Here is a 21,565-nt window from a genome sequence, read left to right as displayed (position 1 = left end):
TATGAATGAGTATTATTGTTGTAGACCTTATTCCTAGTTTTGCAAGCAAAGACTTAACTTAATCTTTGCTAACAGCTTAAATTTGACACTATTAAGTACTAATGCCCTATAAATTGTTCTCCAAGTTTTGTTTTATTAGGGATTACTGGGTCACTTAACCTTGAAGTTGCCTTCATACCAATTGTAGTTATGCTTGGATAATTTGCATCTTTGTTCTTAGTTGTAACCTTTTTAGTTCCTAAATCTATGGATGGAATTGGAGGAGAGTTCGGTTTAGGTGGTAATTCACGAAGCTCCTTATTTTCCTTAAATTGAGCTTTTGGAGGACTCGATGATTTAGATCTATATAAAGTTACACGTCGTTTGCCTCCAAACAAATCACAGCAAGTTCTGTCGTTATTTGTACTTGAGATACTTCTTTGGTTATCGACTTTAACCTGCTCTTCTATATCACTGCCTTCTGCTTTATTCTCACCTGTTATATTCAATACTACTTGTTCCTTTTTAATTCGTAGTTCTTGAATTCTAATTTTTTGCATATTACCAAATAATTCATTCTCCCGATTTTCTATTTTATAATTAACCACGTTATTAAAGTATTCAATATTGTTCTTTTCTTTCAGAGCTTCATTGTAATCATATTCCCATGCTTCAATAACTTTTTTCTTAATCTCAACATTCCTAAAGCTTTCCCAAACTTTTTTTTTCATTTCAACGAGATATCTTTTAGTAGATAAATATCTAACATATTCTTTAAAAAGAAGGTGTTCAGATGATGGTATAATACTTGGTATTGTATAGCCTAACACTATTTGTTCATCTGTATAATTCTTTAGTACAATTTGAGCTGCATTATCTAACCTGAGTCTTTTATCTGACATAATATTGCATATCTTTATACTTATAGAATGCTCAAGCTTTTCAAATTGTTCCACTTGAGTAGTATAATAATTATACCAATAATAGTAATCTGATTGACACTTATATAAACTCCAGCTTGCATTGTGATAACCTTTATATCTTAAACTTGTAGTTATAGTAGCCAATTCTACAGGACTAGCTTGAGATAATAAAGTCTTTTGTCCTTCACTTATTACATATGACACACCAGAATATCCACTCATGTATAGTAAGGAGTTTATAACTTTATTTTCAAAAAGCAATGTGTGTGTTTTTTTTCCACAAGCAATTGATGACGAAATTTATTACCGCAAGTTTTCCTTTTTGGAGTTGTTTCTTGGAGTACAAATGATGATAATCAAAAATTTAATACTCTTCTTAACATACCTTTAAACAATCTTCAATATCTAATTTTATATTACACAGTTCCAACAAACTTATAATATTTAACAGAGTTAATGTGATATAAAGCTATTGATAAAATGCGACTTATTTGATCCATTACACTTGAATAATAAAAATGTAATATTTAAAGAATTGAATCTGTTCACTGACAATCTATCTATGATTACACTGGTCTTAAATGATATAAGATATTCTCATTCGTAAAAATATAATAAAAGTACAAAACCTACTTTATATAACTAAATGTTACTTTGAAAAGTATCCAATAAGTAATTTTGTAAATTCCCAAATAATGAATTTCAAACAATGAAATAATAGAAAATATCCTTAAAGTAAAATATGTAACTTGAAGTATTTAAAGTGAAAGTGAGTATATAAATAATATGATTGTACAATGTAGTTTCTAAATGTTTGACTAAATAGAATAGTAAAATGTACTAATTTTATGGACAAGTTCATTATTTAAGTTTAACAGGCCATTTAAAACTCTATTCAATAGGAATATTGGAACCTGCTTGTTGAATATTAAATATACGACTTGAACGTCTTAACTTTTGATTTTCATTAACCACTAAGTTAGAAGATTTACTAGTATTCTTTGATCCTCTCCAGTCACCATCTTCATTATCTGATTCTAAAGATTCCTCACTATAGCTATCATTGTAGAAGTTATTTTCTTTGTTTGCGTCTAGTTTGGACCTTTTTAATTTTTTAACTTTAAATGGAACTTTTATCTTTCTTTTATGTTGTTTAATGTCAGAATTAGTATATTTATTTAAATTTGACCTTAAACTAAAAGTCGTTTTTTTCCACATTTTATCAATAGAATTAGGTTGTAACACCTGATTTGTAAAATTCTCAGTATTCTCATTGAATCTAGCAACAATTTGATATTCAGTTGAGTTTTCACTATTTTTAAAACTTTTTTTGACAAACAAATTATTTGGTATATTGAATTTATTATTATAAAGAAGATAGTACCAGTGTTTTGTTATACTCTGTGCATGATCTTCAATCATTCTGTATTGAAGCGGATTATTTCTATTTATAAAGAAATAGGCTAAGTGATATTGAATACCTGAACAAATCTTTTCAGTTGTATCATTTGAATTTATAATATCATTGTTTATTCTGGTATCATAGTAATTTCGAATATTTTCCAATAGTGCAATACAATGATTAACAATATCTATTATTGAATAATTTTTGAAGTAACTCTGCCCCTCTATGCGATATAATTGTTTCCATAATATGTATGCAAAGTAATTCGAAAGATTATTTATTTGATTATTTTCAAATACTTTGGAAGAAATGCTATAGACAAAAATTGATAGGATATAATCCATCATAAAGTATAAATTTTCAATATTTTCACTATTGCATGATGATTTAATATAAGTACTGATAATATTTTCAAGAATATTTTGTATATCCAATGTTATAGTATTTTTACCATTTTCATGTACTTTTTTTGTAAATTCTATGCATATTATAGGGATTAAGTGCATACTTAGGGTTCTACCAAATTTAGTTGTGAGAATTGATCTGAAGTTCCCATGAGATTTGTCAGATCCCTTTGGAGGAAAAAGTAAGTATGAAAATACTTTAATTAACTCATTTATTAAGGATTCCTGTTCGTAATTCCTTTTTTGCTATTTTCATTTTTAGATCCATATTCAAAAAAAAGTGATACTAATCCAAGTAATTTTTCAATATTCCCCTTTTTCTGAAATATTTGCCATGTGTCATTCTCACTACTGCATAAATATTTGAGAAATTGACCAAATGAGAGAGTCATAATCATTGCATCTGTGTAAATTGAAGCTCTTTGCATAGTTGGAAATTGAGTTTCTATAATAAAAGATACAATATTTTGTTCTAAAAACTTTATATTGTTCTTTTTATTTCCATTTGATTTAGATATACTTGTATTTTCTTCACTATATATAATATTTTCCGAAATTATTGTTAGTATATCTAGAAGCTGCATTATTGTATCATCATCAGCTTTAGAAAAGTACTTACCAAGCATAATATTTGCAATACTTATAGTTAAGAAAATCTCGACAATTTCATCTTTTTTAAATATTATCTTTTTTATAACTTTCCCTTTTATCTGATCAAGGAATCTTAACAAAGTTAAAAAAATTTCTTTTTTATATTTAAGCATTTGTAATCCACTAAAATGAGTTAAATCCTGATCTTGGTTACATAAATCACTTGACATAGGGCTTTTATCTAAATCTATATAAAGAGAATCTTTTGTAGTGCTGGATTCTTCATAAATTAAGTTCATTGATTCGATACATAACAGTTGTAGCATTGCCATGAGTTTTTCTTTTTTACCTTTATTCTTTTTTTTATCTCTTATATCTTCTGAACTTTTTAGTATTTTGAGTATATTTTTACTTCTATCAGGGCTCTGGAGTTTTAAATTTAAATATGGGAAAGCACTACAAATTAAATTATATATCCAAAATAATGCTAAACTCTTATCAGAATTTATGGAAATATTATCAAATACATTATTCATTATTATATCAATTATACAGATATTAGATTGAAATGTCTGAGCACCAAAACAATTTGATACCATTTTGTATTTTATATTTAATCCTAATTCATGATCTAAATTGATACTAATAAATGCAGATTTAATATATTTGATTAATTTATAGAACGATTCAAAGCCCATATTTTGGGTTTTATCTAAGTATTTTTTATAAATATCAATAGTATTTATATTTGTAAATCTTTCAATAATTTTCATTACCTCTTGAGATGCAGATTCATCCGATAAATTAGCTATTGTATCCCACTTTTTTTTATTATTAATAAAAGAACTAATTGCATTTATTAAGTAGCAATGCTGAGCCATTACTACTATAGTATTGAAATATCTTATCATTTCTTCAAATTTATCTTGTAATAGATCATGAAATTCCACATTTTCTAGCAGAGAAAAATGAGAAGGTAACCAAAATACTTTAAAAAGACCATATTTTAGTTTATAATCACTAAAGTATGGGTATATTGGAGATGTAAACATAAATAGTCTTGATAAACTTTCGCTTTCAAATTGTTTATCGGCTAATGTACTCATATTATAGTAATCTTGCAAAAAATCCACTTTCAACATCCCTGATTTGCATGATAATAGGTCTTCAGATATTTGTATTTCTATACATGAACTTAAACCTGATATTATAGATAGTTTGTACCATATATAGTGATTATTTTTATTTTGATCTTCTAAATTTATATTTTTCAGAACTTTATCAAGGTTTTTAATTAATTCTCTAGCTTTATCTTGAAGCATTTGCTTAATATCAATTTTTTTTATTTGTGTCTGAATTTCCATGCAATGAAAAATAAACATTGAAAATTTTTCTAAAATAATACTGATATTATTTTCTAAAATGTTCAAAATATTCTTAGGTAAATAATTTTGATGATAAATTGTTGCATATCTTAATATAAGATATTGTCTAAAGTAGGATAGAGCCTTGAAACGCTGCTGAAAAAAAAATATTGCGATTTTATGAGCCACTTCACTCTTTGAATCTTTCTCATTATCTTTAATTTCATTATCTTTATAATTCCATTCATTTAAATCTTCTATGTTACACAGAAATTTATCCATAAAAAGTAGTGTTGCTGAACTTGTCAGAAGTATATTTTCTATTATTTGTCTCAATATAAAATCATCTTGTTTGACAGAAATTAACCATGCATACCATAAATTATTAATTAGATTAGGTTCGTCCTTGTATATTTTCATGCATTTTATGCATTGAAATCTTACATCCCTATCATTATCGCATAGTCTTTGTAGGCAATAATGTTTAATTTCGCAGATTTTTGCTTTAGATAATATACAATAATTATTGGAGCACGTTAATATACTTGAAAAAATATCAATAATTATTTTCCTAATTATAATATGTGGGTTACCAACATTATCTATGCAAACTTGGACCATTTTACAAATTATATCTTTATTCAAACTGACACTGACCAGTCTTTGAGAATTAAAATATACTTTCATGACTTCATATATAATTGAAAAGATATTTTGACTAATATCCAAACACTTATCATCAATACATGTTAGCCAAATATCCAATAACTTTGATATACTATAATTTTCATCAATAATCCCTCTTTTACGAAGTACACTATTGTTACTATTTACTAAATAAGAAAGGATTAATTTACCAATATATTTACTATTATTCAGTCTTTCTTTGTTATTGATATTATCTAAATCACTAATAATAAATGAAAAGATACTTTGAACGAATTCAGTATCGATATTGTGTAGTATTGAAATTATTTCATACACGACAAGTTTAACATCAACATCACTTTTATAATCCTTAATATACTTTATAATTTCCGGAATTTTAGTATATTCTTCACTTCTCCACCAGTAGATAGAATCTTTATTACTTAATTTTTTCTTTATATTCTGATTTCTATATTTGTCCGTATTTATATATATTATTACCTGTTGTAATATATTATTTGTATAAAATGAAATACTACTAGGTCCTAAATTATTCAGTATATCACTAATAATAGATAGTGCATCTTCACTTGCACTATTATCCATATTACTTAATTTCTCTATTATATTTCTAGATAAATCCTTCATGATCAATAAAATCATTTCTCTTTTACCTGTACTATCATTACTATATTGCAGTATACTAATTACAACCCACTTTGCCATAATTGCTATTTCATTTGAATCTTTCATTGTTCCTATTAAATCCATACATTTCGTAAAAATTAATATGATCAATTTCTTCTTAACATCATTAGATACTAGCCCATCAAATAGGAAAAACAGTAGTTGATTATTATTATATATCCTATCTAATGTATACTTGTATCTAGATAAAACTAAGTCATCTTTCGAATGCAAGGATATTTCATTCACCAAACACTTATATAAGAAGTCCAGTTGCTCTATAACCCCTATTACTACATGCTCATATAATTTATTCTCTTTTATTTTCATTGTTGCTTTATTATAATTCTGTACTTTAGATATCTCAGATTCATAGGTACAAAAATATCTCGGAAACTCAGGAAAAGCCAATCTTATACAATCCAGTATACTATTAACTATAAGAGTTTTAACTTCACAGTTTTTACCAACTAGTTCTTTTGTAGATATTAGAAGGGACAGTATAGGTAGCTGAACTTGTTTATTTAACTGGGAAAGTGTAATTGAAATCTTTTTTAAATTAGAAATTAACAAACCTTTATCCTTAACATAATCTGAAGTTTTTAATATAGGTAATATGTAGTCAAGCTTGCTCATTTTAAATAAAAAAAAATCAATACTACAAATAATAGTGCCATAGCAATTCTAGTTGCATGCAGAGAAAAAAATTTCCCCTCACATAAATGGCGCCAAACAGAATTGTTAAGTTCAAAGTTATAGGACAAAACCTTACATTTAGAAAATTCTATTCATACTTATACAGGTGTAAAATGAAAAATCATACAAGGTAAGTCAAGATATGTGCTTAATAGTGTCTGTATTGTATTAAAACTAACTAATAATTACAGTATAATAGACTATATACAAAGGAAATCAGTAGAATGCCTCAATGAAAATTCTAAATTCCCAATTTCCAATGCATTATTCCAATCAAACTTAGAAACATACTGCTCATCTTTAGATGATCATGAATTATTTATAAGGTTTTATTTTACACAACCAATGAGACTATCTAGTATTTCATTTCGCCTTAGCGAAGAAGATGTTAAACAAGGGTATGGTCCGAAACTAGTTAAGTTATTTGTAAATTGTGAACCATATAGTTTACATGATGCTGAATCCGAAGATTCAACACAAGAAATAAAGATTTCAAAATCTCAATTAATAACTGGAGAGCCAATTGAATTAAGATTTGTCAAATTCCAAAATGTATCATTTCTACAAATATATGTATCGGAAAATCATGGAGCTGAACAGACCAGGATTGGTCGTATTAATATTTATGGTGAACAAGGTAACTACGTTGATATTACTAAGTGGAAAGCAAAAGATGAAAGTGAGCATGCATAAACTTGGTTATTCAGTCCTATAAGTATTAATATATATAATTTCAATGCATGTAATACTTATTATTACAATAAAAGTACAATAGATAAAGTATTTATAGATATCTCTTATTCTACACCTTTAAGTAAGGTTAATAATCAAGATATTTTTTTATATTAGTGAAATATATATATTGTGAAAAGCTCACTTTATACATTGTCTTAACATCTTTATTATACTTACCATTATTTTGGAATTGGGTTAAGCCACTGTCCTCCTTGTCCATATGCATCAGCAACAATTTCTGCAGCTCTCCTTTGTCTTGTTGATAAGACACTAAGTTGAAACATTTTATATACAAAATATAATGTAAATAAAGAGTTAAATGGGCTATTCCACCATTCGACACATGATCTATAGATAATAAAAATTTTAATGAAAGTCGCACTATATATATTAGATTTTTATCTTCTAAAGTGGAAATAAGCCATATCTTATACTAAATGCAAAAACTTACGATGGCTTCAATTTATATATTTCTTTATCTAATTTCAACAATATAAAGTCTGTAATATCACTGAGAGTTTTTCCTTCGAATCTTTTCCAAGATAATTGCCAAGATCTTGGAGATATACAATAAATTGCACAATTAAGAATTCTACCTAGAATTATCATTTTCTCCAAAAATACATAATAGGCAAATACATATTATAACCCCAAGGGCGCGTATCTCCGGGACAATAAGAATATCACATTGGTACACCATGATCACTTAGTAAATTTATAGGATATCTGTAAAGCCAAATATCCAACACGCTGCAACTTAATACTACTAATAACAAGATAACCTAAAAATTAGAAAAAGGTACAATTTACTTGCTAGAGAATAGTTAATATCTATGTTGAACCAAATAAACCTCTAGAATTAATATGTACCTATAGCAAAGACTCAAAGTATCTAAATAGCTAAACGTCTGAATTGCATATATATACTCACAGACAATTTGAAGAAACTTAAAGGAGTTACATATTAAGCCCCAAAAAAGTTAAGGTATAAATGCCAAATACAGATCATGTATCTTACTTCCACGGAATTAAAGTTAAATGAAGGGACCTACAAACAGCCACTTTTGCTATATACTGGAAGTATTCTACAAGATAAGTCACTTCAGTAATTAACAAACTTGATCTCTAAAATTCAGTATATATTCAGAAAACCTTGAAAAGTGTTCTGCAACATTATTTACAATGAACTTTGAAGTCCTTGTAAATCAGTTTCCTTATATTTATGTTAACTAATCAAATGACTCCTCAGCTAGAGCTGCAGCTTGTATAGGATCACTTATTCCATAAATATCTTTCTCATGAATACCTCCATTTGAACTATTAAGGAAACTTCTATCCCTAGAATGGGTTCCCTTTGTAGAAGGTTTTCCATCTGTAGTTGAGTTTTTAGCAGATAAATTGGATGTATTTGGAGTTCTATGTAACTTATTTGAATGTGAATGTTGGGCTGAATCTCGATTTGACTTAGGAGTTGACTGAATATCTCTATGATTTGAATGTTGTGAGTGAGGTTTCCTCCTAGTAGAGCTCCCCACTCTACTTCCCGGGCGAGATTCAGATAATTCAGCGTCTGGAACTGAGATCTTTGGTTTATTTGATTGGGTTCTTTTAGATACTGGTGTCTTAGGTGCACTAGATTCTCTATTAGGACCAACACTGTGAGAGGGAGTACATTTCATTCCAGTTACTTTGGGTGGGACGGACTTCCCACCAACCAATCTAAATGGTTTAACTTGGCAATTTTCTAATCTGGGTGGCACAGATTTTCCACCTACAAGTTTCGCAGGTTTGCTCTGGGCCCCAACAGATTTAGGAGGTACGGATCTAAATCCTGTTGAGTGTGGAACAGACTTAGCAGGTGTAGATTTTCCAGCTTTGCATTGAGCACCAATATATGTTCCATCCCGTATCCTAGGAAGAATAGAATATCCACCTTGGCATTGATGTTTGACAGATCTAACTCTTGACTGACCCATATAGGACTCACCAGGTCTATAATTACCAACAGTAGAATGGCCTTTTTGACAATGAGGGAGAGCAGATTCACCACCCTTGAAAGTACCTACTTTACATGTACCTTTCCTTGATTCTGGAGATTTACATTGACCACCTACACTATGACCTTTTTTAGATTCTCCGGTTTTACAATGGGTATTTGGGAAGATCTTCTTACGTTGACAAGTGACACCAGTAATATGTGAAGAATTATATTTTGACCCAACAGAATGAGCTGGCTTTACACCAGGACCTTCAAGAGCTGGAAGGTCAGTAGTACAACCTACCCATTTCCTAGAAGTGCACTTACCACCATGTGAAGCTCCACCCATACAACGACCACGTCGACTTTTATCACCTACACTACCTTCCACTTTACATTGACTTCCAACATAAGCTACATCTTTGCAGTTTAAAGTATGAACTGCAGAATGCTTACATTCCTTTGTAACACAAGTTGCTTTTAGGCACTTAATAGGAGATCCATCGACACGGCGGCAAGTCTTAGATGGTTGTCTAGTACATGTCAAAGCAGAATATCGAGCTGGTTTATATGGTCTAGCACTTGATGTAACTTCCAAGATTCTTTCTGGAGTATCTGAAAGTGCCACAACCTCTTCTTCTTCTTCATCTAGTGAATCTTCAGAAACTACATCATCATCATCACCCTCCATAGAAATATCCTCTGCCAATTTCCTTGATGACATATCATCTTCATCTTGCCCCATAACTTCCTCATCTTCTGCTTCTTCTACATCTTCTGCTTCTTCTACATCTTCTGCTTCTTCTATACCCTCTGAGTCTTCTATACCCTCTGAGTCTTCTATACCCTCTGAGTCTTCTATACCCTCTGAGTCTTCTATACCCCCTGTTTCCTCTGTTTCTTCTACTTCTCTCACTTCCCCCACTTTATCTGATACCCCATCTGCTCTAGAGTCCAGTACCTCGGGTGTCACCTCAGTAGCTTCTAATTCAGAGTCAGAATCAGAGTCAGAATCAGAGTCAGAATCAGAGTCAGAATCATCATATACTTGAGAATGGTCATGAATCTCACCAGATCTCAAATTTCTATTAGCACGTTCCTCCATAATATTAAAGAATTGAGTAGCTGAGAATAAAACTGCACGATTACGCATATCAGTAGCTTGTATTGAAGCTTGTTGAACTAGTAGAGCATTCTCGGCATCTAAGTCACCATTTTCAGATAGCTCAATTAGATTAGTAAGGAACTCCTCATATTTTACAGAAGGATTACGCATAGCAATTCCATAGCCTTTATCAGTCTTAATAATTTCGGGGGACCTCCCTGCATCACGACTCCATAAGGGTATACCTGGAGAATACTTATTCAACTGGAATAAAAACATCTCAACATCAGTACCTAAAGAAGATACACTATTAGATTGTTCGCGTGCTAGATTGATAAACTCGGCATCTAATTCACCCTTATTCTTCAGGTCATCAGTCATCTGGGTAACTAGATATCTCTCACTGCCACAATTATCCTTCAATTGTTTGTGAATCCTTCTCATTTTTTGTCTCTGGAATATTGCTGAGATACCCTCAATTCTACTCTCTACATTATATAGATTGTCACAATATGCTGATATATCTTGTAATTGCTTATCCAAGAATTTCTTCATATCAAAGAGATTGTTAGGTACATAATTTGCTGCAACAGGGGATGGAGGTGGGGTAACATGTCCTACAAACATCATAGTGGCATATGTAAGAGTATCATCCTCTTTAGCAATAACAAATGCAGATGAGAAATCACTTGCAGCTACCTGTTTATCATCCTCAACACTTGATATATTTCTATAGACAGCATCAACTTTCTCTCTTTGAGTACTACATAACTTTATCATATCTTCGAGAACTTGTTTATAAACTTCCTTTGAATTCCCTTCAGGAAGTCTCGAGACCAAATTATATACAGTATTATTTAGTGTTTGCTCTATATTGTAAATAAGGACTTTCTCTTCTTGACAAAATGACTCCATACCAGACTTTGTAGAAGATATCAAAGGATAATAAAATAAGGCATCACTCGGAAGACCTGGAGTACTTTTGCTAAATATAGATATAGAGCCTCCCAAACTTGACTCCATAATTAGAGGAGGACCACCTGAAGATTCAGTAAAGGGTATTTGACGACTCTTATTCAAGACGTCACTGAAAAATGAGCTAGCTTCAGAAGGACGAATATTTGGAGTAGGAAACACACCAGATACATTTGGTTCAGGAGATCTCGATCCTCCTATACTCATGGCTTCTAATCTAGCTTGTCGTGGTGAACTGTATGGGCCATCTGCATATACAGCAATTACAAAGATAGCAAATAATTTACATATATTTGCAATCATACTGATCACTTTAATATATAGCCGTCTTCACAGATAGGAACTTGATAAAATATCGATAATATTGCCTATATAAGGATAAAACTGAAATACCAGTTAACCCTCAATTAAGAAAAGTACTTAAAAACTTTAATAAATTAATGAGTCTTCCCTCTTATCTATCTAGCCTAGTTACAAGATACCAAAACCTCTCCCTCTTTTAATGGACACCTATATGATATTAATATATATTAATATATATTAATATTACTAGACTATAACTATAATAATATATCTAACGTATATCTAGCCTCTCCCTTAAAGTGTATTACTCTTTATCTTATATACTCGTCCTCGAGATGTATATCTGATACCTTGTTACTAGTAGATAAATTATATTAGACAAAACGGTACCCCGTCTCGTCTCAAAATAACCGCTTCATGTTATAATATTTAAGGTAAGTATACTTTAACTAGTAGTGGAACAATAAAATATTGATAATACACATTCTATATTTAAGGCATATATAACATTAATTTGAATTGCATAATTAGTTCGTGCATGTTCTAAAATATATCCTAGTGAGTGGGAATTTGTAACTAGAAGAAGTGCACTTCTATCCAAGTGATCAGGCTCATATATCACTTACTTTTTCCTAATAAATATTGCTTTAAAGTATTTCTGAAAAATTATAACAAATAAATTCGAAATTCAAAGTAAATTCTAATGAGTACGTAGTGAAAAGTGATATATATATCTTTAACATAATTGTATATTAGGAATTATCTTCTTAAATATATTCTAAAAATGAACTTGTATATACTATCAAACTAACTTAAAACCAATATTTTACTTCGCAAGGTTAGTCTGTTTATTATTATTTACTGTAATTCATACATAAGATAATTTAACAATATATTATGATATACCTGTAATTATTGAGGTACTATGATATCCTTATAGTTACTTTATAATATTGTTATTAAGACTCATTATCTATAAACCCGGCAAGAATCTTATTTTGTTTATAAATAGTAGTTTTTCTATTAACTTCATCTTCACTATCTGAACTTCCTTTGTTTATACTTGAAATTCCAGCTCGCTTAGATTTGAAAATAGTTCTCCACCTGTCTTCAGCTCTGTGAATCTTATCTAAGAATACTTTAGTCACAATACTCCTAACAGTACTTTTCTTCCTTGTATCGATAGGTTCTAAATAACTAGGATCATATTTCACTGCTTCCTTTGATTTTCTAGAATATGCTCTATATCTTGATCTATTTCTCATAGTTGGCCTCAAACCTGGAATAAAACCCTGAGGAACAGAAGTTACTTCAATATTTGTAAAACCTATAGTAGATATTAACCATATATCTTCATTCTCACTTAATTTACCTGGTATATATGAAGGAATCAAGTCTGGATAAAATTCAGAAAGCATTCTCATAGGCATTATTGATTTGTTAAAATGCTCTATTGAAACTGTTAATGGGGGGACTGAATTCTCATATATAAAACCTACAGAAAGCATCTCAAAACAAATCATATGATTCAACATGGTATTCATCTCAAGATTTGTAATTTCTAGAGCAGTTAAATATCTTCTACATGTCATGAAAATTTCCTTGATTTCAACCTTTGACAAAGAAACAATTACTGTATCTATAATATAAGTTGCTTGATCAATAATACTTGTAAGTTTCATCAATGATTGTATAGTTGAGATTACAGCTAATGCAGTATTCATTGCTCTTACAGAAACAAATAATTTCTCAGGATAGTATACTTTCCTAGTTTTACTCTTAAAACTCATTCTATTTAAGGATATTAAAAGTAATAATCTAGCCAAAGTCTTAGAATTCACACCCCCTATAGAAGATGGGAGTACAGAATAAGCTTGATCTATCCTAGCTAAAAATTCTTCTTTAAAACGAGAATAAGGGCCATTAGATAAGGGATGAGTTGATAAACAAGATGCAGTATTTTGACAAATTTGTTTATAATGAGCTGATATTATATCATCACTTATCATAGAGACAGAATTGAGACAATTTTCAATTGCAAAAACTTCATCTTTATAACTCATAGTTACCATTGCAGATCCTATTATATCTTGCAAAGTATAACTCATAATTAATCCTCTGAGAAATGGTGCTATAGACATGTACATACAATGTACTAATTCTAAATGCCATAAGGTAGGAAGTAAGCATTGTTCAATTGCAAAAGTCATTGCACGTTGATACGGTTCTATAGGAAGTTCTGGTAATTCCTTCTTAATTAACATTAATCTTTGTCTCAATCCATATTTTTCCGGTAATTTCCTTAGTGTTATATTAGTTTTAGCTTTTATTTTTCTCACCATATGTGGAACATGTACTTTTATTGTATTATTAACTTTACTTTCATATGAAATTGAACATGTTGCATAACATGCTGTTTCTCTAGATCCCATAATTCGCTTCCATTCACTTCTAAAAATAGGAAGATCTGTTAAATTATCAGATAATAACTTTAATTGAGAAATTGTCTTATTAAATGCCCAGTAATTCTTATTAATAGGTATAGTGTCAGTAGACTTATTTAATTTTAAACTATATAAATTAAGAGGGAAGAACCCAAAAAAAAGCAGCCATATTACAAAAGAGAGATAGGGAAGTAGTTGGAACCTTTTCATACCTCTTATTTATTAATTTTACTACTTGTATTAAAATAATCCTCACCAATGAAGTAACGTTTTCAAGACCGCCATTATACTGATTGGAGTATTATTTTTATTCTACTGCTCTCCAAACTACGAGAGAAGTACAAAATCTTCTATATTTACTATAAATTGAAATTTAATTAAGAAATTTTTAGCTTGTATATTAAATATAATATGTATTGAAGAACTTCAATTTTATTAATATTATATAGTTTAGCTCATTTTTAATATAATTAAATAAATCTAAATTTCAACTATTTTATAGACAATATTATGTAGTATTGTTTATTAGGATAATATCTCCTTTAATAATGGAGTTTTTGATATAATAATCTCCTAAATATTTATATATTATATACTATCACCAATAATTTAGTATATTAATCTAGAAAAAAAAAATATTAAAAAAAAAATCAAAGTTACACAGATCTAAACTTGACATGCATTTATGATTTGGCGGGTAATTGTTGTAAAAGATTTAGACTAGGTATCATTCTTGGAAATTAGAAAGAAATTTGTATGTAGTATTTAAAAATTAATTCTAGTTAGAAAATATCCAGTTTATATTATTTACACTATATGCATTTTATAAAGCTTTTTTATTGTTCAGTATTGATAATATTCTGTATAATTGATAGTATATGGTTGTATGATATTGAAATAGATGTCAAACCAATTAAAAAAATAATAAAAAGGGCAAAGGATAAAGTTCTTAAAAAACTCAATACAGATCTTAAAAAAGAATTAGTACCTAAAGATAATTTATCTATATATCCTGCAATTGTTGGTGTTTTTGGAACAGGAGAAGTTGCTAGGGCTAAAGCTAAGGATGTGGAAATATTTGATAATAAAGGTATAGTTTCTTTTTTTTAAGAAAAAAATATAATAAATATTATTAATTTTATTGACATAATTTTATATTTAATCTTTTTTTGACAAAAAAAAATTGATCTATTTGTAATATTGTAGATCTATTGGAACGTAAGAATATTTATATTCTTGATAGTATCCCAGGTTGGGAAGGAATTGAGATACCAATACATTATCCTAACATATTTTCTGAACTAAGAATTCCATCTCCAATAACTGAAGATAGTATGAAAGTTCTTCCAGCAGTTGCTATTGATAGGTAAGTGTTATTGATATTGACTCTACTTAATTTACAAAATAAACTTATCTTTAACTACTGTTTTTTTATGATATTTTTGACTCTTATACCCCTTTTTTTTAATAATTTAATATAATTTGATAATAATATATTAAAAATAAAATTATTCAGATTTATACTTTTTGCTGTTGAAGAATGCCTACTACCTAATCAGTTTTATTTAAGAGTAGCCTTTTGTATGTTTGATTCTCTATATCCATATTTAGAGGGTATCCCAAGTTCTGAGACTATGCAAGATATATTAGGAGCATCATTATTATCTATTAACAAGATTAATAGTACTTTAGCTGTAGATGTAAGATATTGCCGAGAAAATATAGCAAATATTGCAGATTCACTTTTAAATCTACATGGAAATCAAGCTTGTGATGATATGTTATTATGTATGTATCAAGGAACTTATCCAATTTTATCTAAATCAATGAGGTGCTATGATTTTGATGAACTGATATTACGATCTTATATGAATAAAGGATTAAATATATGGTACCATAATGATTCTGTAAAACCTGCTGAGGCTATATTATGGAATATTTTAAAATTTTTACACAAGTCTAGCAAGTGGAAATATTATTCAAATCCCAATAAACCCTTTATACCTATTCGTGCATTTATACTATCTTTATATATTCTTCATAGTGGTACATTATATGCAGGATGGCCAAATAATTTGATAATACATGCTTCATTAGCTATTAAATCATTATTAGTATATAAAAAAAAGGATTTAGAACTATCTAAATATAGGATTCACTGTATAAGTATAGTCAGAAAGTGGTTAAAAAATGTAACTCCTAAGAAGTATGTATTAATTGCTCCAAATTTGTCTATAATTGATAGTATAAGTAATGCAGCTTGCTATCAAGCAATAAAAACTGGATTTGTAAGTAATCATAGATTTGATTTTACTAATATGATTGAAGAAGGATTTACCCATGTAGATTTATTAAATCTTCAAATTCCTATTGTACAAATAAAAGGAGGTAAAAAATTAGAATATATGAGGAAATATAATATTGGGAGGAAACCAGAGGCTCGTAGATGGTCCCATTATCATAAAAGTGGAAAAATTTATGACCCAATAAATTATGAAAATTATAAAAGAGATGATGTAATTTTAAATTTACAAGATGAATTATTACTTGAAAATTATACTAAGGAAAAACAATTTAAAGAAATAAACCAACCATATTTGGATGTATTAGAACTTTTAGAAACCAAAAAGAATGAAGATAAAAAGAATTACTCCAAAAAAATGAGTGATAAACAATCATTAGGAACTAAGAATAGATTCTTGGGAAATTATAAAAAAATTACACCTAGTGAAATTTCTAATTACGACATAAGTGACACTGAAAGTGAATCAGAATCTGATATTTCTTTTGAACCTGAATTATCTATAGAAGAATAAAAATTTTTATATTATTATAATAATATGAAATAAAATAAGAGTAGATTTATAATAGTAGACATTTGAATTTTTACTTAAATCTTGTTTTCTTTATAAATATTCCTAATATTATTTTTATTTGAAAGATCTATTACTAAATAATTAAACTTAAACTAAATTTTTATAATATTAATTTAATTTTTAAATAAATGATAAATTATTAATATATTTAAATAAACAAAATATTGTTTTTATAATCTAGAAATATTAAAGAAAAATTAAGATACTTCACTAATATATTTATAATAATCATTAATAAATCTAATTATATTTTATCTCACAAGTTTTGAATATAAATAGTACTATCAATAATAATTAATTCTGAATTTAATAATAATATCAATATATTAATATCTAACTATTACAAAATATATATTTGAATAATTTATCAAATATAAAGTAAATTATAATAATTTGATTATTATATATTTTTTAAATATTAGCTAATATATCCAGTAAACTTAATCCTTCAATAGGGTGTGATTTATTTTCCTCATATCTTGATCTTGAATTTATACCTAAATATATATTATCTTTATTTTGTAAAGGATTATTTACTCTAATTGGTTCATGAGGATATATATAAGGATCATAATCATATGGATCATACATATTCATATCATATCTATTTGAATTTTCACTAACAGCTATTAAACAAGTTTCTGTAATCATTAAACAGCATGCACAACCAGCTAAAAGTGTTTCTGCACAGACAAACCATTTTAAAGTTGTTCTAAATTTATCAAACAAACTTTTCTTTTTCTTCTTAACTTTTTGTTTCAACATTCTAAATCCTATTTGATTGTGATCAATTTCAGAAATTTCAAATCTTGAATTATTTATATCATTATATATTAAGATATTATTTGAATTCAGATCTGAAATATTGTTAGATATAAATAGTCCATTTAAATCATTAGATTTACAAAACTCTTTAGTTATATTTGATTCAATAATTTCTTTTATTAAAGGTTCTTCATTAAACTTCTTACAGGATTTTATTTCACATACTGGATATGATTCATTTCTATAATTATCTTTTATCAAATATACATATGGCATTCCAAAAATATTTGATTCATTTTTATAATTAGATTCAAAATTATATGATGGATTTTGAGGTCCAATATAATAAAATTTAAATTTATTAGATGAATTATTTATAAGATTAGAAGTATTTATATTTATATTATCAGATATAGAATAATTATGATCAAAATACGTTATTTCTTCTATTGGTTTAAAGTTATCTTCTAAATTATATGAACTCTTTAAATTCATTGATTTATCTGTAATATTTTTGATATTCAATTCTGTATTATAATTTGGAGATAATAGTTTCAAATTATTAAAATTTTTATTTTCTAGAAGTTTATCAAAATCTTTAATATTTTCATACTTTATATAATTCATATTATATTTATCAGAATTGTTATTATCTCTATATTCCAATGAATCTAAAGTACTAGAGATAATATCATTATTACTAATTAATTTACTATTATTACTTATTCTGAATAATTTTTTAATAGTACCCTCAGATATATGTGAGTTACTATTATTCTCATATTTAATATTTAACAATGAGAAAACATCTATAAATATTAATCCCATCTGAATGTTTGAACATTTATACATCTGAATATATAATTCAACCAAAAAATAAATAATAAATTTTGAACTCATATTTCTATATTCTCTACAGTAATAAATTATATAGTTAATTTCTTAGGTATTATGTCAAGTAATTTCTAAGCTTTAAGCTTGATATTAGCCCACATTCTGTAAAGTTAAAAACTTATATTATAGATCATTTTTATCTAAATTAATTCAATCATATTTTATATACTCATGCTCATTATCTACCTTAAAACAGTACGTTTTCGTTGCAGGTTTATCTATAGATTCACTACAAGTTGAATCAATATCTAATGTATATGTATTATCTAGTTCTTGCTTTATTTCTTCTATTTGATATTTACTTTCAGATTCTTCATTAAATTGTTTACCAAATTCTGTATTATTAATATCAACAGAATCTAATTTTGTTGAAGATCCTGGTGTTTCAATTAAAAGTTTGCTAGGTCTATTATCATCTATTTTATTACATTCACCTTCTAACAAATATTGACTATAGTCACATTCACTATTTCTATATAAAATACCTGGATCTGCAATTAATACAACTTCTTTTTTAGAAAGTGTTTTTGGAACTTCAACATTTTTACTAATAAATCCTATTGAAATCATTTTTGTACAAGCATATTCCATTATAGTATTAGAAAATGGAGAATAACCAACAGAAGTTAAATATGGTAAATAATCCACAGTATTTGATAGAAAATGAATATCTATTAAACTATTAATACATGATGCTATCATCTTCAAAACTGACTTTTTATTTAGACTATTATCACCAATAGCAGAATAATCACTAATAGAAACTTCAAATACATCTGGATTTTTATATCCATTATCTATTAAGAATTCATTAAGTATAAATATCATATTGAAATATCTAATAACATAAAATAATTTATCAATATTTACTTTCTTATTAAAAGAAAAATATTTTTTATTATTTTTAAAGTTTTTCTATGATACATAAGAATTTCTGTTATTATTTTTTGAGCATAAGATCTTGAATGTAATCCTCTATAAAATGATGGTTTATCTTTATAAAGATTAATAACTCTATCTTCCCATTTCTTTGTTCTATAAATATTTTCACCATCTAAAAATTCACGATCAGTTAAACATTGACGCATTCTTGAACAAATTTGATCCCCATATGGTTGAATAGCAATATCACTAAAAAGTGGTATTGCAATCTTACAATATCTTGTATTAAACCCTTCACTAGGTAAGTCCATAGATGCTAATGCGGCTCCTACAATATCTTGTAAAGAATAACTCATTAATACTCCATTTATATAAGGTAAAACTCCTTTATACATACAATATATCAGTTCTAAATACCATAATGAAGGTAATTTACAAATTTCAATAGCGAATGAAATTAAACGTTCTACTGGTTCAAGAGGTAATATAGGAGGTGATTGTGATATAATAGGGATTCTATTTAATTTCTTAGTTAATTTATTTATCATTCGTGGGACATGAATTGGGATTGAAGATTTATAATATTTAGATTGATTATTAATTTGGCCATCAGCATTAATATCTAAGGGAAATTTAGGTTCTATCCCCTTAATAACAACTCTACGTAATAATGGATCTGTTTTCCTTACTCTTATCCTATATTGAGAATTAATTAATGGTAACTCTGCAGATCCCGAATTTAATCCCATTATTAAACTATCATCCTCATTTGAGTTACCATATCTACAATCTATAAACCAAAAATTTAATAAAAAAAATAAAATATACCAAAATAAATTAATCATATTGAAATAAATAATCTAAATTTACAAATTTATATAATACTAATATTAGCAAATAGTAAATTGCAATATTTTATATTAACTTTAGGTATTTAGGGTACCGGTAAAATAAATAATACATGTATTATGCAAATTAGACGGTATGATTTTTTTAAGCGGTATTTTTAATAGTTTATAAGGACAGTTAATTAACATGCAGTAAGTATTATATTAGAAAATTCAAAACTTATTTATTGGGGGTTACCACTATAATATTAATAATATTTATAAATTACTTAAAAATATAATAAAGTATAACAAACAAAAAAAAATGTTTAAAACTTTTTTATACCTGTATTTATATTATATTTTCCACTATTTTAGTACAATATAATCCGATTATTAATATTTCAAATTTGTCAGGTAAATTCTACATATCTTCAATCATTATTTAATTTTTCAACAAAAAAAGTAGAATGTAACATTAATAAATTAATTTTGTCCTCATTTATATGTCTATTACCTAGGATATTTGCATTATCTATTATTTTATCATAAACTCTTACATATTAAAACTCTTTATTTTTGTATGAAGACAGGTAATAATAGAAGATCTTTTAAAGTCAATGGAATTTTATTTATTACAGGATAGAGAATACTTTTCAGAGGATACAAAAAGATAATGAAAAAGTTTATACATAAAATACGTGCAATTATGTATTAAATTATTTCTCTAAATAATGCTTCATTAATATTTCCTCTTAATATAATCTTTATACTCTTATACTTAAAATTACACTTTTTTATTATAATCATTGTACTATATTTCTTCCTTCAATATTTTGTGTATTTGCTACTACTATACTAATAGTTTAATAAGTTATTCTAACATTATCTCTATACTTTGAGAGGTAAAAAGTTGAGGTTGCATATAGAAAAGAATTGGTATTGTATTGAAAATAATACTAAAAAAATTTATATCATAAAGATTGAACAATTATATAATAATATTAAAACAAAATCACTCCAAATTATTTTATTTGGGAACTTCCTTTTAAGTATATTACAATATATTATAGATCAATAACAA

At 27.2% G+C, this 21,565-nt stretch overlaps 10 protein-coding genes across 10 annotated transcripts, besides 20 other annotated features; 2 read left to right on the top strand and 8 right to left on the bottom strand.

Annotated features, from left to right (window-relative positions):
* Positions 1-98: 98 nt before the first annotated feature.
* CMU_006140 (uncharacterized protein) lies at positions 99-1,124 on the bottom strand (the record flags this gene model as incomplete). The annotated part of the gene is made up of 1 exon (XM_002142004.1): positions 99-1,124. The coding sequence occupies one exon, from the start codon at positions 1,122-1,124 to the stop codon at positions 99-101; it is 1,026 nt and encodes a 341-aa protein (XP_002142040.1).
* Positions 1,125-1,793: 669 nt separating this feature from the next.
* On the bottom strand, positions 1,794-2,813 carry CMU_006130 (uncharacterized protein; the record flags this gene model as incomplete). Its single annotated transcript, XM_002142003.1, has 1 exon — positions 1,794-2,813. One exon carries the CDS (start codon positions 2,811-2,813, stop codon positions 1,794-1,796), a length of 1,020 nt encoding a protein of 339 aa, XP_002142039.1.
* A 113-nt stretch (positions 2,814-2,926) lies between these two features.
* Positions 2,927-6,637, bottom strand: CMU_006120 (uncharacterized protein; the record flags this gene model as incomplete). The annotated part of the gene is made up of 1 exon (XM_002142002.1): positions 2,927-6,637. One exon carries the CDS (start codon positions 6,635-6,637, stop codon positions 2,927-2,929), a length of 3,711 nt encoding a protein of 1,236 aa, XP_002142038.1.
* Positions 4,125-4,145: a sequence feature (AT_rich).
* A 173-nt stretch (positions 6,638-6,810) lies between the features above and the next one.
* CMU_006110 (uncharacterized protein) lies at positions 6,811-7,390 on the top strand (the record flags this gene model as incomplete). Its single annotated transcript, XM_002142001.1, has 2 exons — positions 6,811-6,827; positions 6,889-7,390. 2 exons carry the CDS (start codon positions 6,811-6,813, stop codon positions 7,388-7,390), a joined length of 519 nt encoding a protein of 172 aa, XP_002142037.1.
* A 221-nt stretch (positions 7,391-7,611) lies between these two features.
* On the bottom strand, positions 7,612-8,041 carry CMU_006100 (uncharacterized protein; the record flags this gene model as incomplete). Its single annotated transcript, XM_002142000.1, has 2 exons — positions 7,612-7,780; positions 7,884-8,041. 2 exons carry the CDS (start codon positions 8,039-8,041, stop codon positions 7,612-7,614), a joined length of 327 nt encoding a protein of 108 aa, XP_002142036.1.
* A 620-nt stretch (positions 8,042-8,661) lies between these two features.
* On the bottom strand, positions 8,662-11,793 carry CMU_006090 (uncharacterized protein; the record flags this gene model as incomplete). The annotated part of the gene is made up of 1 exon (XM_002141999.1): positions 8,662-11,793. The coding sequence occupies one exon, from the start codon at positions 11,791-11,793 to the stop codon at positions 8,662-8,664; it is 3,132 nt and encodes a 1,043-aa protein (XP_002142035.1).
* Positions 10,158-10,216: a sequence feature (GA-rich).
* Positions 11,794-12,007: 214 nt separating the features above from the next.
* Positions 12,008-12,039: a sequence feature (AT_rich).
* Positions 12,040-12,752: 713 nt separating this feature from the next.
* On the bottom strand, positions 12,753-14,225 carry CMU_006080 (uncharacterized protein; the record flags this gene model as incomplete). Its single annotated transcript, XM_002141998.1, has 1 exon — positions 12,753-14,225. The coding sequence occupies one exon, from the start codon at positions 14,223-14,225 to the stop codon at positions 12,753-12,755; it is 1,473 nt and encodes a 490-aa protein (XP_002142034.1).
* Positions 14,226-14,349: 124 nt separating this feature from the next.
* Positions 14,350-14,377: a sequence feature (AT_rich).
* A 288-nt stretch (positions 14,378-14,665) lies between these two features.
* Positions 14,666-14,725: a sequence feature (AT_rich).
* Positions 14,726-14,811: 86 nt separating this feature from the next.
* Positions 14,812-14,888: a sequence feature (AT_rich).
* Positions 14,889-15,053: 165 nt separating this feature from the next.
* CMU_006070 (uncharacterized protein) lies at positions 15,054-17,053 on the top strand (the record flags this gene model as incomplete). The annotated part of the gene is made up of 3 exons (XM_002141997.1): positions 15,054-15,327; positions 15,444-15,603; positions 15,754-17,053. The coding sequence occupies 3 exons, from the start codon at positions 15,054-15,056 to the stop codon at positions 17,051-17,053; spliced, it is 1,734 nt and encodes a 577-aa protein (XP_002142033.1).
* Positions 15,338-15,408: a sequence feature (AT_rich).
* Positions 15,696-15,750: a sequence feature (AT_rich).
* Positions 17,049-17,091: a sequence feature (AT_rich).
* A 115-nt stretch (positions 17,092-17,206) lies between these two features.
* Positions 17,207-17,506: a sequence feature (AT_rich).
* A 3-nt stretch (positions 17,507-17,509) lies between these two features.
* Positions 17,510-17,534: a sequence feature (AT_rich).
* CMU_006060 (uncharacterized protein) lies at positions 17,525-18,778 on the bottom strand (the record flags this gene model as incomplete). Its single annotated transcript, XM_002141996.1, has 1 exon — positions 17,525-18,778. The coding sequence occupies one exon, from the start codon at positions 18,776-18,778 to the stop codon at positions 17,525-17,527; it is 1,254 nt and encodes a 417-aa protein (XP_002142032.1).
* Positions 17,926-17,960: a sequence feature (AT_rich).
* Positions 18,218-18,285: a sequence feature (AT_rich).
* Positions 18,435-18,516: a sequence feature (AT_rich).
* Positions 18,750-18,770: a sequence feature (AT_rich).
* Positions 18,779-18,922: 144 nt separating the features above from the next.
* Positions 18,923-20,499, bottom strand: CMU_006050 (uncharacterized protein; the record flags this gene model as incomplete). The annotated part of the gene is made up of 2 exons (XM_002141995.1): positions 18,923-19,610; positions 19,643-20,499. The coding sequence occupies 2 exons, from the start codon at positions 20,497-20,499 to the stop codon at positions 18,923-18,925; spliced, it is 1,545 nt and encodes a 514-aa protein (XP_002142031.1).
* Positions 19,589-19,681: a sequence feature (AT_rich).
* Positions 20,454-20,547: a sequence feature (AT_rich).
* Positions 20,548-20,743: 196 nt separating this feature from the next.
* Positions 20,744-20,826: a sequence feature (AT_rich).
* A 605-nt stretch (positions 20,827-21,431) lies between these two features.
* Positions 21,432-21,491: a sequence feature (AT_rich).
* Positions 21,492-21,534: 43 nt separating this feature from the next.
* Positions 21,535-21,565: part of a sequence feature (AT_rich) that runs on past the window's edge.

Source organism: Cryptosporidium muris, genomic scaffold (assembly GCF_000006515.1).
Source record: "Cryptosporidium muris RN66 scf_1106632354001 genomic scaffold, whole genome shotgun sequence".
Classification (NCBI taxonomy): Eukaryota; Apicomplexa; class Conoidasida; order Eucoccidiorida; family Cryptosporidiidae; genus Cryptosporidium; species Cryptosporidium muris.
The sequence above is the reverse complement of the archived record's forward strand: the minus strand, read 5'-3'. Positions and strand labels throughout refer to the sequence as shown.